This window comes from Pectinophora gossypiella, chromosome 29 (assembly GCF_024362695.1).
Source record: "Pectinophora gossypiella chromosome 29, ilPecGoss1.1, whole genome shotgun sequence".
Lineage (NCBI taxonomy): Eukaryota > Metazoa > Arthropoda > Insecta > Lepidoptera > Gelechiidae > Pectinophora > Pectinophora gossypiella.
Window position 1 is genome coordinate 6236972 of NC_065432.1, and position 14272 is coordinate 6251243.

The following is a 14272-nucleotide window of genomic DNA, read 5'->3' on the forward strand; positions in this document are numbered from 1 at the left end:
GATAAGAAAATGTCGGATATAACTTAAAATAATATTAGGCGATGTGTCATGTTAAATTTTGTATTGACGCTTCAGAATTCTTCGGCTTTCTTTATTGTATGGTTGCACGTCATGTGACCTTCCAGGGCTTCCGTCAGTGCCACGTCCGCGACGGCACCGCAGTGGTGCGCTTCCTCCGCTGGCTGCACCAGCAGGTGGACCAGGGCGCCTCCGTCACTGAGATACAGGCCGCTGATAAACTGCTGGAGTTCCGCAAGTAAGATTTGATAATTGTACACACCCTCTAACAAACCCTCACACACATCCTCTCACACACACCTTCTAAAGAAAGAAAATATTTATTTCCATATTGGACGCCACATTTACAAACTTAAATTACAGAAATTAAAAAAGAAAAACAAAGACAAAAAGACATATAATTACAGACATTAAATACACAATGGAGGCGCCCAAAATAAAAAAAGGATCTTCCTCAGCATAATGCCGTGACACGTGCTTAGCACGGGCCGCGGCGCTGGTATTATGGGAGACCTATCGAACGTGAGCCACGGACACAACAAACTCAATTACGTACCTACTTATATACAATAAAGAAAACATACTAACTTAATATATCATGCATAGATTATAACACAGACACAGGGTGTGTCTCTCACACACACACCCTCTCACACACACGCTGTCTCTCAAACACCGATTCAACTTTACAAACACTACCGTTGGATAAGTTATAATTAAGTCTTACTTAGTTTCTATTTAATGTAAACAGTAAAAATTGTAAACTTACACTAAAAATTTAATGCTGATTATGTAAAAAAAATTGTACCTTTTTTCTGAATAAATATTATTATTATAATGTACTGTAATATAGACCTCAGCCTACCCCTTCGGGGATGTAGGCGTGATTATATGTTAATAACCTGCGACATGTGGTAGTCTTAATTGTCTTTATATCGTGTTCTGTGTACAATAAACCTGGAAGAGATCGCTTTTAGTGATAAGGCCGCCTTTGCCCATCTTAGTATAAGTGGTCCTGTAAATGTCTTGCGCAATTAAGTGTTATATTATTACTGTTATAAATAAATATTTGTAAGAAATATTCCCTTTGTGTCCATTCCAGAGACGAAACGGACTTCATGGGGCCTTCATTCGAGACCATCGCCGGCGCGGGGGAGAACGGGGCCATAATCCACTACAGCCCCGCCCGCGAGGGGCCTCAGCGCGTCATACAGAGCAAGGATATGTTCTTACTCGACTCTGGCGGACAGTACAAGTTGGTATTGTCCTAATAAATAACATAACATCATCATTATCAGCCCATTAACGTCCCCACTGCTGGGGCACGGGCCTTCCCTATGGATGGATAGGAAGATCGGGCCTTAAACCACCACGCGGGCCCAGTGCGGATTGATGGTTATTAACGACTGCTAATGCAGCCGGGACCAACGGCTTAACGTGCCTTCCGAAGCACGGAGGAGCTCGAGATGTTTTTTTTGTGGTCATCCATCCTATGACCGGCCTTTGAGAAAGTTGCTTAACTTCAACAATCGCAGACTATATAGAGATAACATAAACAGCCTATATACGTCCCACTGCTGGGCACAGGCCTCCCCTCAATCAACCGGAGGGGTAAGGAGCAAATTCCACCACGCTGCTCCAAAGCGGGTTGGTGGAGGTGTTTTTACGGCTAATAGCCGGGACCAACGGCTTAACGTGCCCTCCGAAGCACGGAATCATCTTACTTTTTCGGACAATCAGGTGATTCAAGCCTGAAAAGTCCTTACCAAACAAAGGACAGTCTCACAAATTGATTTCGACAATGTCCCCATCGGGAATCGAACCCGGACCTCCAGATCGTGAGCCTAACGCTCTAACCACTAGACCACGGAGGCTAAAGGGGGTATTGTCCTAATATTGTCCTAATATTTTTTATCATCATCATTGATTTAATTTAAAAAAAAAAAGCCGTGGTAGCCCAGTTGGTAACGCTTGCCCCTCACTTTGAGGTCGCAGGTTCGAATCCAGCACAGGCCTAAACCAACGATTGTCGAATTTGTTTTCGAAATCATGTTTGGAATGAGTATCACGTGCTCAGCGGTGAAAAAAAACATCTTGCAGAAACCCACATTCCCGAGAAATGCATTTTCGGAGGTATGTGAACTAACATTGGGCTTATTTTCCCAGCCCACGTGATAAGAAGAAGATTAAAGAGTTTTTACAACAGGTAAATTTCCACTTTGGAAATATTCCCGGGAATGGCACGCATCGCTGCTAACATAAATTCCCTATTCGCTCTAACAGTGCCCTCTTGTGAGTTGTGACGTCAATAACGATTATTACATCTAATATTTTTATTTCGAATTGACCTTTATCTGACTCTAATGTGACTTGACTGTGACTCGACTGTGACTTGACTGCGACTCGACTGTGACTTGACTGCGACTCGACTGTGACTTGACTGCGACTCGACTGTGACTTATTTATTTATTTATATTTATTTATAAAAACGGACACCAACAGCTTATATACTGAAACTTTAAATAAAATAAAAGTTACATCAGGAATCAGACTGTTACATAAGCCAATTATAGGTGCACACAATATTTGCAGTGTAAGACAACGTAAGACTTGTAAAATACATACATACATACATAAACTCACGCCTATTTCCCACCGGGGTAAGCAGAGACTATAGAATTCCATTTGCTTCGATCCTGACACACTTCTCTTGCTTCCTCCACATTCATCAATCGCTTCATACACGCACGCCGGTTCAGAGTAGATCGTATTAAACCTTTTTTAAGGACATCTCCAATTTGGTCAAACAAAAAAAAAACAAAAACACAGTAAACTAACTACCAAACACACACACTAAAACTTATAACTTGTAAAATAAAATAGAAATAACTTCAGGGATATTTGGCAGCTCAATAGTAACCGTGACTAGGGTTGGGGTTGGTCATTGACGGTACAACCCACACGAGACAGGAGCCTGATAATAGTTGAGTATGTATAAGTGAGTGTACAGTCATGAGCAATATAATGTACCCACTTTAGGACTCTGTCGCACTAACATATTTGCCATTTAGTGAGACTTACAGTTGAATTTGTCAAAAAAGTTAATGGGACATGGTACCAAAGTGTATACATATTAATGCTCGTGATCGTACGTTGTAGAGACGGCACGACGGACATCACACGCACGCGGCACATGTCGTTGGCCACGCCGCAGCAACGCGCCGCCTTCACGCGCGTGCTCAAGGGACAGATCCGGCTCGGCAGCGCGCTCTTCCCGCAGGGGGTCAAGGTGAGTTCTTTGAGGTTCTTAATAATAATAAAAACACTTTATTGCACACAAATTCACAAAACATTTACAGGATAATCTCCTATTCTTCTTTCTGGTTCTTTTTTCTTCTTTTTCTCTCTTTTTTGTGTATTGTATGTTTTTTTGTGATGTGTAATTTGAATGATGACATTGTAAATCATTTTATTATTATTTCATAATGAATGTACCTAATGATTGACATTTAAATTATCAATTTTATTTTATTTAACTATTTGCATGTTATAATTAAAATAACTAAAAATATAGACCAAATGTTAAATGCTGACCATCTGCAAACTGTAATACCATTATTATTGCGAATAAATGATTGTGAATTATGAATTATTATGAATTAAGTATGAGGTCAGCTTTATTTTCCCCGGGCTATTTTCGGGGGACTGCGGGAACTGGGCACCCTCAGGCCTGTTGTCTTAAACTTTATACCGGATGAGAGCCCTCAGCGCTCCCCATTTGTCTGGCCAAGTAGTTGATGCCATCTGCGGCAAATCTACAATAAGTCACGTCAAAAAAAATAATTAAATTAGTGATGTGATAATTTAGTAGGTAGTTTTTTTACGACATCACATTAAAAACTTCAAAAATAACAGTATTTGTCCACTATTATTTGTTCCGTAAATCGATATCCGGAATCCATATTGAGTGTAGCCTCGCCTTTCGTACGTTCGATGGTGGCGCCATCTTCCCTTCGTCGTGTGCGCAGCACGCCCTCAGTGTTGTCAGGTAGGGGGGCGATTCGCTTTGCGGTGGTGGGGAGCGTTAGCGGAGCGCACACATTTTTACTTCATTATAGCGTCGGATTTCGTAGCGTTCGGACGTTTTGGTAGCAACGTAAAATTTCGGTTTAAATTTTTTTTTATTTTATTTAAACACGTGTTTTAAAAATTTTACTCCCTTCGTAATGGACGTCAACCGCGATAGTATCGACAATGTGGCTTCACGGAAACGGAAGAGTAAGGATACGAGTTCGAGCAGTTCGTCATCATCTGATTCTGAGGGCGAGGCCGGCACCACGTCGCCGCCTTCGGGAATTGACGCTGAGGATCCGCAACAGTCGCAGCCTGTTTCCGCTCGTAAGTCTAAACGAGCACGTCATGTAAGTGATTTACAATTTGAATTTTTGTCACAACAAGTAGCCTTTTTAACAAATTTAATTACGCATTCACAAGCATCTGGAAATACATCTGTACCGCGAGTGCCACGTGATACCGACGGCTCTCGTATTAACGCAAGCCACAATGCTCAGGAGCTTGGATTGGTGCCTCCAAATGGTACAGATTCAAATAAGGGTCAGTTACGATTGTCAGACCCTGGTACAGTAGTGAAAGAACCAATTTATCCTAAATCAAACGATGAGTATTTAAAAAGATTATCAGAATTGCAAAGATTTAAATCAAGTGACTGGAGTGGTATTCGCTTTGCTGAAGTACAAAAGAAGTATGTAACTACTCCCGGTTTTGTTGAATTATCTATAAATGATGAATTAAAACGTTTTGAACCACAAGGAAATGAAGAAAATCGTTTGTATTTACTGGAACGTTCTTTCGCTGCTATGACTAACGCAATTTTAACGCAAAAACAAGAATTGGGCAATAGTTTACAGGGACTAATCGACTGGGCTGCTGAAAACGAAACAACATTAACACCCACTTCTTTATTTCAAAAAATTGAGGAGGTATTTGGTAAACAATCTGTGTACATGAGGGCTACCGAGGATATTTTGCAAATGACATGTGGAAGGCGGGCTGATTCGATTCAGTCTCGCAGAGAGGTACTGTTGAAACAAATTCCAGATGAATATCACCGCGAGGCTCTTAGGAGGATTCCTCCAAACTCTGAATTCCTTTTTGATTGTGATACCTTAAATATTTATATTCAGAAGATAGGGGGAGCTGAAAAATTATCCTCAGTGCCCGCTATTCATTCTAGACAGCAACCTCACGGCAATCATAACAGGGAGGGTAAGCCATCCACAAGTAAACAATCAAATGAAAAGTCGTTTCGCAACCATCCTGGAAAAAAGGGCAAGTCTAACAACGGGCCAGGCAAAGCCCCAGTCAACAAAGGTACAGGACCAAAAACTCAGTCAAGCGGCAAGAATAATACAAAGCGTCGCTCTGACTCCCCAGCTAAGTATAAAAGCCGCCGAGCATGACTCGCGGCCATTTCGGGGGGGCTGTCTGCAGCGATTTCAGCAAGCTTGGAAAAAACTCGGAGCCCCACAGCAGATCTGCAACTTATTGAAAGGTACCCGTATCCCTTTTATGCTGAAGCCTCCCCTGATTTATCCCAGTCGCCTGGTTCTGGAATGCTTCAAAACTCGAGAAAACTGCCAAATGACGATTCAAATAGAGAATATGTTGCATGCTCAAGTACTGGAGGAGGCAGAGATCACACCCAGCTACATATCGACATTCTTTCTAGTTCCAAAACCAGACGGCTCACACCGTCCTATATTCAATCTAAAACGCTTAAACGATTTTGTCAAAGCAAAGAACTTCCAGCTGTTCAGTCACTATCGTGTACCGCAATTTCTACAAAGCGGAGATTGGATAGCCAAAATGGATCTCAGTCAGGCATACTTTCACTTGCCGATTGCCCCGGAACATCGCAGGTTTTTGAGGCTGAGCTACAGAGGCAAGCTCCTACAAATGACGTGCCTACCCTTCGGTCTCTCATCGGCTCCGAGGACCTTCGCATCGTTAACCAATTGGATCGCGGAGCACCTAAGAGCTCACAATATCAGGTGCGTCGTTTATCTGGACGACTTTCTACTGGTCAATCAGTGTCCACAAATGCTTCTCGAACACATTACATTCACTGTCGACCTGATGACCACACTTGGATGGAAAATCAATTTCGACAAATCTGTTCTGGCACCAACACGGAGTTTGGAATTTCTGGGAATCACTTGGGACACCGAACGGAACACCAAATCCTTGTCAGAGCCGAAGTGCATAACGCTACGCAGTGCACTTCAGCAACAGATGTCGAAAGGCAGTTGGTCCCTCAAACAAGCACAATCACTTCTGGGGAGACTCAACTTTGCCACATTCGTGGTGCGTCGAGGAAGGCTTCATTGTCGAACAATACAACACCACAGTCGACAATTGCCGAAAACGCATCCACACAAAAAACTTTCCATCCCAACTCCTGTACTCGACGAGATGAGATGGTGGATGACTGCTGCATCGGGGTCAATGCCAATACACAACGACCCGATTACTCATCTGTTAACCACCGACGCCTCCGATATCGGATGGGGGGCACAGTTGGGAGAAACGACGATGTCAGGTCAGTGGACCAAATCACAACAGACCTGGCACGTGAATCAGAAAGAACTTTATGCAGTGTACGCCGCGATACACCATCAACGTCACCAGTTGTCCAAAATTCATATACTGTTACAGACCGACAATCGGACAGTTGTGGCCTACATCAACAAAGAGGGTGGAACGAAATCGAAGAAGCTGTTGGAGCTGACAAAGCAGCTCCTGTTGCTCCTGGATCAACTGCAAGTATGTCTCACAGCTCAATATTTTCCCGGCAAGTACAATGTAGAAGTAGATGCTCTGTCTCGCCAGAGAGTGTGTCCAGAATGGCACCTCACTGCTCAAGCAACGAAGAAGATTTTCCAGATATGGGGAACGCCAGAGGTGGACTTGTTCGCATCGAGGACGGCACACGTTGTAAAAAGGTATGTTTCGAGAGATCCATTGGACAATCGAGCCCTATTCCACAACGCCTTCTGCCAACCGTGGGATTTCAGTCTAGCATGGGTTTTTCCACCACCGAATTTAGTGGCTCAGGTTCTCTCACACCTCAACACAGCTCAAGGTCGATACATATTAATTGCCCCGAAATGGACCAAAGCCTTTTGGACCGCAGATCTTCAGCGCCGAACCCTTCGAGATCCACAGCGGATTACGAATCTTCAACAGGTTTTGATAGACACACAGACAGGAATGCACCCACCCGAGATTCAAGACATTCAATTGGAGGCTTGGCTGATTTTGGGTGGTCAGAAGTAATTGAAGACTGGTCAGAACAAGAAAAAGCCTTGTTGTTGTCCAGTTGGCGAAAGTCCACTTTAAACACCTATACACCTGCGTGGAAATAGTGGAAAATATGGTGCTTAAATAATGCGGTAAATTTTAAAAGTCCTTCTGCTGCAGAAGTAGCTCGCTACTTAGCTTACTTACACAACGAGGAAGGTCTGGCGTACAGGACTATCTTGGTACATAAATCAGTAATTGCTACTTTTGCAAATCTTAGTACCAATGTAGACCTGTCTTCAAACTTTTTTGTAAAACATGTATTGAAGGCTATATCTGTAGCGAAAGAAAAGAAAGCAAAACCCCCAATTTGGGATCCTAAATTATTATTACAGTATTTAAGTAATCATGCTCCTGATGAAAACAATCTACATCAAGTATCAAGACGCGCTGCTATCCTACTGCTGTTGTCATCGAGCAGGCGAGTACACGACCTGACATTGCTGAAGGTAGATTCTGAAAGTTTTATAGATCATGGAGAGACTATAGTGCTGTGGCCAGCCTTTGGATCGAAAACGGATTGCTTAAATCACCGACAATCAGGCTGGAAACTCCTTAAACATCCTGAAAGAAACGTATGTTGTGTCTATTGGACTCGTCGACTGGTTCAAATCTCAAGTAGTCGTCGAGAAGGTGGTACTTTGTCTAGTTTATTCATCACTGCAAGAGGAAAGTCAAAGCCTGCTTCTAAAACTGTAATTGGAGGTTGGGTTAAGTCTGTATTGAAAGAGGCTGGTATAGAGGCATCACCAGGTTCAGTACGGTCGGCTGTGGCCTCATTAAATTGGCTTGAGAAATTTACAATTGATGAAATTTTGACCACTGGTAACTGGAAACAAGAACATACATTTAGAAGATTTTATCAAAAAGAAATCATTAAGGATTCACAGGACAATGCTAACCGGGTTTCATTGTCAAATTATTTTAATGCAATCAATTAGTGTATTCAATTATTTTTAATTTATAAATAACACATTATAGCATCGGGTACCAGGAGATATCAAACACATCACTCAATATGGATTCCGGATATCGATTTACGGAACAAATAATAGAGAGTTTTAACTAACAATAAAACTTACCTATTATTTTTCCATGAGATATCCGGAATCCAGGTAATTCCTACCTGGTACATAATTGAGTTTCTATAATGAAGTAAAAATGTGTGCGCTCCGCTAACGCTCCCCACCACCGCAAAGCGAATCGCCCCCCTACCTGACAACACTGAGGGCGTGCTGCGCACACGACGAAGGGAAGATGGCGCCACCATCGAACGTACGAAAGGCGAGGCTACACTCAATATGGATTCCGGATATCTCATGGAAAAATAATAGGTAAGTTTTATTGTTAGTTAAAACTCTCTATTTAATGGATGTTATTATACATATAAACCTTCCTCTTGAATCACTAGAACTATTTAAAAAAACCGCATCAAAATACGTTGCGTGGAAAGATTTAAGCGTACATAGGGATATAGGGACAGAAAAAGCGACTTTGTTTTATACTATGTAGTGATTATTACCTATTTGCCACTCCATTCTTTCATTCATTGCTATGTTAACCCCCACGTGTCCTCAGGGTAATGTACTGGACAGCTTCGCGCGCTCATCCCTGTGGGATGTAGGCCTGGACTACGCTCACGGCACCGGCCACGGTGTGGGGCACTGCCTCAACGTACACGAGGGCCCCGCCGGCGTGTCCTGGCGGCCCTACCCGCACGACCCCGGTCTCAAAGACAAGCAGATACTTAGCAACGGTGAGTAGACGGTTAAACCCAAGTGTGTAAGTTAGCACATTTTTTACAGGATTTTACCTTTTTGATATAGTTTTTTATTCTTTTGTCTTTTTTTCGATGTTAAGCTATGTCTTTTGTCTTCTTGTAAAATATATTGCTGCTTGCACTAGAACCGTTTTATTATTGGTAGGTCCCCAATAAAGTGGTCCACTTTCCAAGTAAAGCTCGCCAAGTCAAGGCCACGTCACAGTCGAGTCACAGTTATTACATAGTTACGTCACAGTCAAGTCACAGCCGATATTTAACGGCTTCAAATATTTAGTAATTGTATTGATACGGAACCTTAATATCTGCCCGTTGTCTGTCCACCCCACAGAGCCGGGCTACTACAAGGTGGGCGAGTACGGCATCAGGCACGAGGACCTGGTGGAGACGATCCTCGTCACCAAGGACTCCGACCATCCTAAAGTAATTAAAGCACATAATAACGGGTTCTTACCGCGTTTAAATGGGGATATGAGACTCCCACTAACTAACTAACACTAACTAACTAACTAACTCAAGAACTCTAACTTAAAACAATGCATCCTAAATTAAGTTCCATAATTGTAATCACATGCCCCATTCCCGAGAAATGTATTTCGGAGGTATGTGACCTAAGGGGCCGTCCATTAATCATGCGAGGCTCGAGAGGGGGGGAAATGAAAAAATCACGAAATATCATAAAGGGGTAGGGGGAGTGTAGTAATATATCACGAGTATTTATTTTTTCGGCAAAAACGCGCGATACTGAACCGAAAAGCGGCGTTTCGTGCAATTATTTTGGTAGGTACTAAAAAAACACGCGATATAGGATAGGGGGGAGCGGTAGTCGTGAACCTCACCATTGAAATAAAACTCTATTAATACACACGTAAGGATAAGTTTAATTTTAATAAAGTAAGTACATTGAAAAAAGACAGGCTAAATATGTATAATTTATAAGCATTAAGAATAAGGTTATAAGTATTTCACGATAAACCAAACTGTAGTAAAATTATTGGGCTCGTAATGTATTTACATAGCGTATAAATAACAAATATATATTGCGTATACGTAACTTAAATAATTCGGCGACACGGGGTCTTCCAGGCAAGTTATCTGATCGACGTCCCAGCCAAGAATGGCGAAGCTCAGCCGTTATTTTGCCGCGTCGTCGTAGACCTCTAGTGGTGGTTTTGCGAACTATTTGTTCGACCAATCAGCAACAACAGGATAGACTAGTGCCGTACTTCAGTGTTGCTAATTTAAAACGACGACAACACCATGTATCACAAAGGGGGAAGGGGGGTAGGTCAAACATGCCAAAAAAACATCACATGATTAATGGACGGCCCTTCGCGGGATGGAAGGTCAGACAAGCAGCCGGTTCTGTAAAAATGCGTGTCTTTTCGTTACAGTGTCACAAACACCCTGTGTGGGTACTATTCACCTCAGCTTACAGCGTGATGTTATGTTATGAGTTTGTATGTTCGTTGCAGGCGGCGGGCCTGGTGGGCGACTACGAGGGTCGCGGCGTGCTGGGGTTCCACACCATCACCGTGGTGCCGCACCAGGCGCACAGCGTCGACGTCACGCTGCTCGACGACTTCGAGGTGAGGCTACATAGACTGACATATAGTGTAGTAGAAGTGTAGAGTAGTATAGAGTGTAGTCTAATGTAGTAGTAGTGTAGAGTAGTCTAGTGTATTAGTAGTGTAGAGTATTGTAGTGTAGTAGCAGTGTAGAGTAGTGTAGTCTAGTGTAGCCTAGTGTAGTAGTAGTAGAGTAATGTAGAGTGTAGAGTAGTGTAGTCTAGTGTACCCTAGTGCAGTCTAGTGTAGTAGTAGTAGAGTAGAGTGTAGAGTAGTGTAGTCTGGTATAGCCTAGTGTAGTAGTAGTAGAGTAATGTAGAGTGTAGAGTAGTGTAGTCTAGTGTAATTGTAGTGTAGTGAAGTATAAACTCAAGATTATATCCCAATTGAGGTTCTTTAAGGCAAGACCAGATAGGCACCTTCTGCGTAACCCCGTTACACTTACACCGCCGGCGTTTTCTTAAACGCAAAGCAAACCAAATGGAATTCCACAGTCTCTGCTTAATCCTGGTGGGAAATAGGCTTGAGTTTATGTGTGTATGTATGTAATAGGGAGCGAACCTATTGTCAATTTGCGAACTACGTGATGTCAGAATCAAATACACCATAATATATAATATATTTCAGCTGTCTTACCTGAACGCGTATCACGCGCGCGTCCTGGCGACCGTGGGCCCCACGCTCAGGGCTCGAGGACTTGAAGAGGATTACGAGTGGCTGCGGGCGGAGTGCCAGCCTCTACGCAGGGAGTGAGGTGACGTCACATTACTAATACGAGATAGTCTTCTTCTATCGTGCGGGTTGTGAGGTGGATAACCAACCCCATCAACCCTGGTGTCAGGGTTACTATTAAGCCGCCAAAGGCCCCTGACATGGCTCATGTAACGACTACTAACTTACATCATAAGTAGTAACCGGGACCAACGGCTTAACGTGCCTTCCGAAACACGGATCATCTTTCTTTCGGACAATCAGGTGATCAGGCTGTAATGTCCTATAACCAAACTAGGGATCACAAAGTGATTTTCGTGGTGTGTCCCCACCGGGATTCGAACCCGGGACCTCCGGATCGCGAGCCCAACGCTCAAACCACTGGACAACGGAGGCCGTAACGAGATAGTAGTGTTGGCCTATAAGCCGTGGCAGTCCAGTTAGTAGAACGCTTGCCTCTCACTTTGAGGTCGCAAGTTCGAATCCAGCACAGACCTAAACCAATGATTGTAGAATTTGTTTTCGAATACATGTTTGGATCATAAATGATTATCACGACGCGGCGAAGGAAAACATCGTGAGGAAACCCACATTCCCAATAAATGCATTGCAAGGTATGTGACCTAACCTGTGTTGGGCTGGTTTTCCCTTCGCGGTTTGGAAGGTCAGACAGGCAGTCGCTTCTGTAAAAAACTGGACCTGTCAAATCTTCAGGTTAGATAAGCGGACCCTGTGAGAAACTGGATAACTACCGGGGTATCGACTGTGAATCGATTAATAATCAATTATTTCATAAGCCCCCGTTTTATATGTAAGATTTTAGTGACACCGTAACGAAAACTTTAGAGAATGAAAATTTCAGTGTTCTTTTTAAATTATTTTCAGTTCCATAATTTTACGACGGAAAATGCCACTCGATATCAACTCAGAATCATGGTCTGAATCATCCCTCAAAGTTTTCGTTACGGTGTCACTAACTAAACGTAATGAGGAGCTCGGTGGCGCAGCGGTAAACGCGCTCGGTCTGCGATTGTTGAAGTTAAGCAACTTTCGCAAAGGCCGGTCATAGGATGAGTGACCACAAAAAAAAAGTTTTCATCTCAAGCTCCTTCGTGCTTCGGAAGGCACGTTAAGCCGTTGGTCCCGGCTGCATTAGTAGTTGTTAATAACCACCAATCCGCACTGGGCCCGCGTGGTGGTTTAAGGCCCGATCTCCGTATCCATCCATAGGGAAGGCCCGTGCCCCACCAGTGGGGACGTTAATGGGCTGATGATGATGATGAAATGTACTTATAGATTAAGAAAGAGAAAATCTAATAAATTATTGTTTTTCAGATTAACAACAACAAAATCCAGTCAATCAACGCTTTGCAGTGAATAATTACGTGATATTTATATTTTTGTATTATGCCTTATGCGTTATAGCTTGGTGCGCAGGACAGCTGACGGAATAGGGTGTTGACTGGATCGAAGATAAATAGGCTACTCGACCTAGTCAAATGAGATACTTTTTACCATCAGAATCAGAAATCATTGAACCATGGTATAACAAAACCAAGTATGCTAATTTTTTTTTTGTTTTGGTTTTCCCCGAAGGGTAAGGCAAAGGGAACTATGCCCATACAGCCATGTCTTTCGTATTTTTTTTCCTGATGATTGATGAAATGATGAAAGATGATGATGATGAAACCTAAGCCCCCACCCTCGGAGTAGACTCCTACTCCGAACCCCAAACGAATTAACTCAAAAGTCCGCATAAACTTTTGAGCTATGAAGCGGCTTCCTGACACGAAGCGAAAATAGGCAGATACACTTTGTTTATTGAATACTCCGATATAATAACACTCGCGAATGTCTTCCGACTAACTTAATGCGATCATTAACCACAAAACACCACTTCGTATTAATTATTTAGATTACTCAATGAAGAAAGCAACTGTCCCGTTCCCGTTTCCCGCCGAAAAGCCCAGGTATGCTTAAAAGTGACAGCCAACACTTTTTTTTCTTAAGTTTTGGCTTCGCGCGGCTTGCGCTTTGCCACAAACAAAGTTAGGGAAACGGATTAGTAGGATAAACAAGGAACGGAATTTGGAAAAGGATCAGAAAGGTGATGGATTATTATTATTATTTATTATTAAAAATAAGTACAGTACTTAATACATTTTTTTACAATTGACGGTGCAACAAAAACCAACAAAAAAAAAATGTGCCGGGAATTCTATATAAATAATTAGAATAATTGACATATTTACAGTTTAAGGTCATTATTAATAATACATATAGATAAATATTGGTATATATCTGGATTCCTACTGTACAAGAACAGGGATGGAAGTAGGAAGAGGAACTTTTAAGGAATGGAGAAATGTATATAAAGGAGAATGGGACAGCCAACATTTCAAGGTTAGCCCAGTTGACGTCATCCAACGCTGCGTTGCCATTTTGTAAAAAATAAATTACCCACGACCAATGTTTTTAATTCACTTTGCAAGGAAATTTTGACCTTTTAGTAAAAGATTTACTTAGTTTTAATGATTTTATATATGTGACAAGTAATAGTAATTAAATAAATTAGTCAGTGACTCACTTAATTTTCCATAACAAAATTTACGTCCTTGGAATGTTGGAGATACCAATTGAATGGTAACACTTACGTCATCAACGGGCTAGCAATGGCGACTTGTCATGGGATTGAGCATACCTGGTTTTCTTAAACCATACTTTTTACGAAACGTCAAAACGAAAGTTTTCTTTGGAGTCTGTATGGAAATACAGTCCTGTGAAGTCATCAATAAAAGCGGTCAAACGTCGTAAT

At 42.3% G+C, this 14272-nt stretch overlaps 2 protein-coding genes across 6 annotated transcripts in view; one reads left to right on the forward strand and one right to left on the reverse strand.

Moving 5' to 3' along the window:
* The window catches only part of LOC126379423 (xaa-Pro aminopeptidase ApepP), a 38332-nt gene extending 25373 nt beyond the window's left edge, over positions 1-12959 (forward strand). For all 4 annotated transcript variants that reach the window (XM_050028178.1, XM_050028175.1, XM_050028177.1 and 1 more), the window contains exons 11-18: positions 126-256; positions 1121-1273; positions 3178-3307; positions 8977-9154; positions 9510-9601; positions 10654-10767; positions 11374-11500; positions 12793-12959. In XM_050028178.1, the coding sequence (XP_049884135.1) occupies positions 126-256; positions 1121-1273; positions 3178-3307; positions 8977-9154; positions 9510-9601; positions 10654-10767; positions 11374-11499 (924 nt within the window). In that variant the 3' untranslated portion in view covers position 11500; positions 12793-12959. The remainder of the gene's footprint in view (positions 1-125; positions 257-1120; positions 1274-3177; positions 3308-8976; positions 9155-9509; positions 9602-10653; positions 10768-11373; positions 11501-12792) is intronic.
* Positions 1-14272, reverse strand: part of LOC126379428 (monocarboxylate transporter 12-like) — a 191324-nt gene that overhangs the window by 63248 nt on the left and 113804 nt on the right. The window lies entirely within an intron of this gene.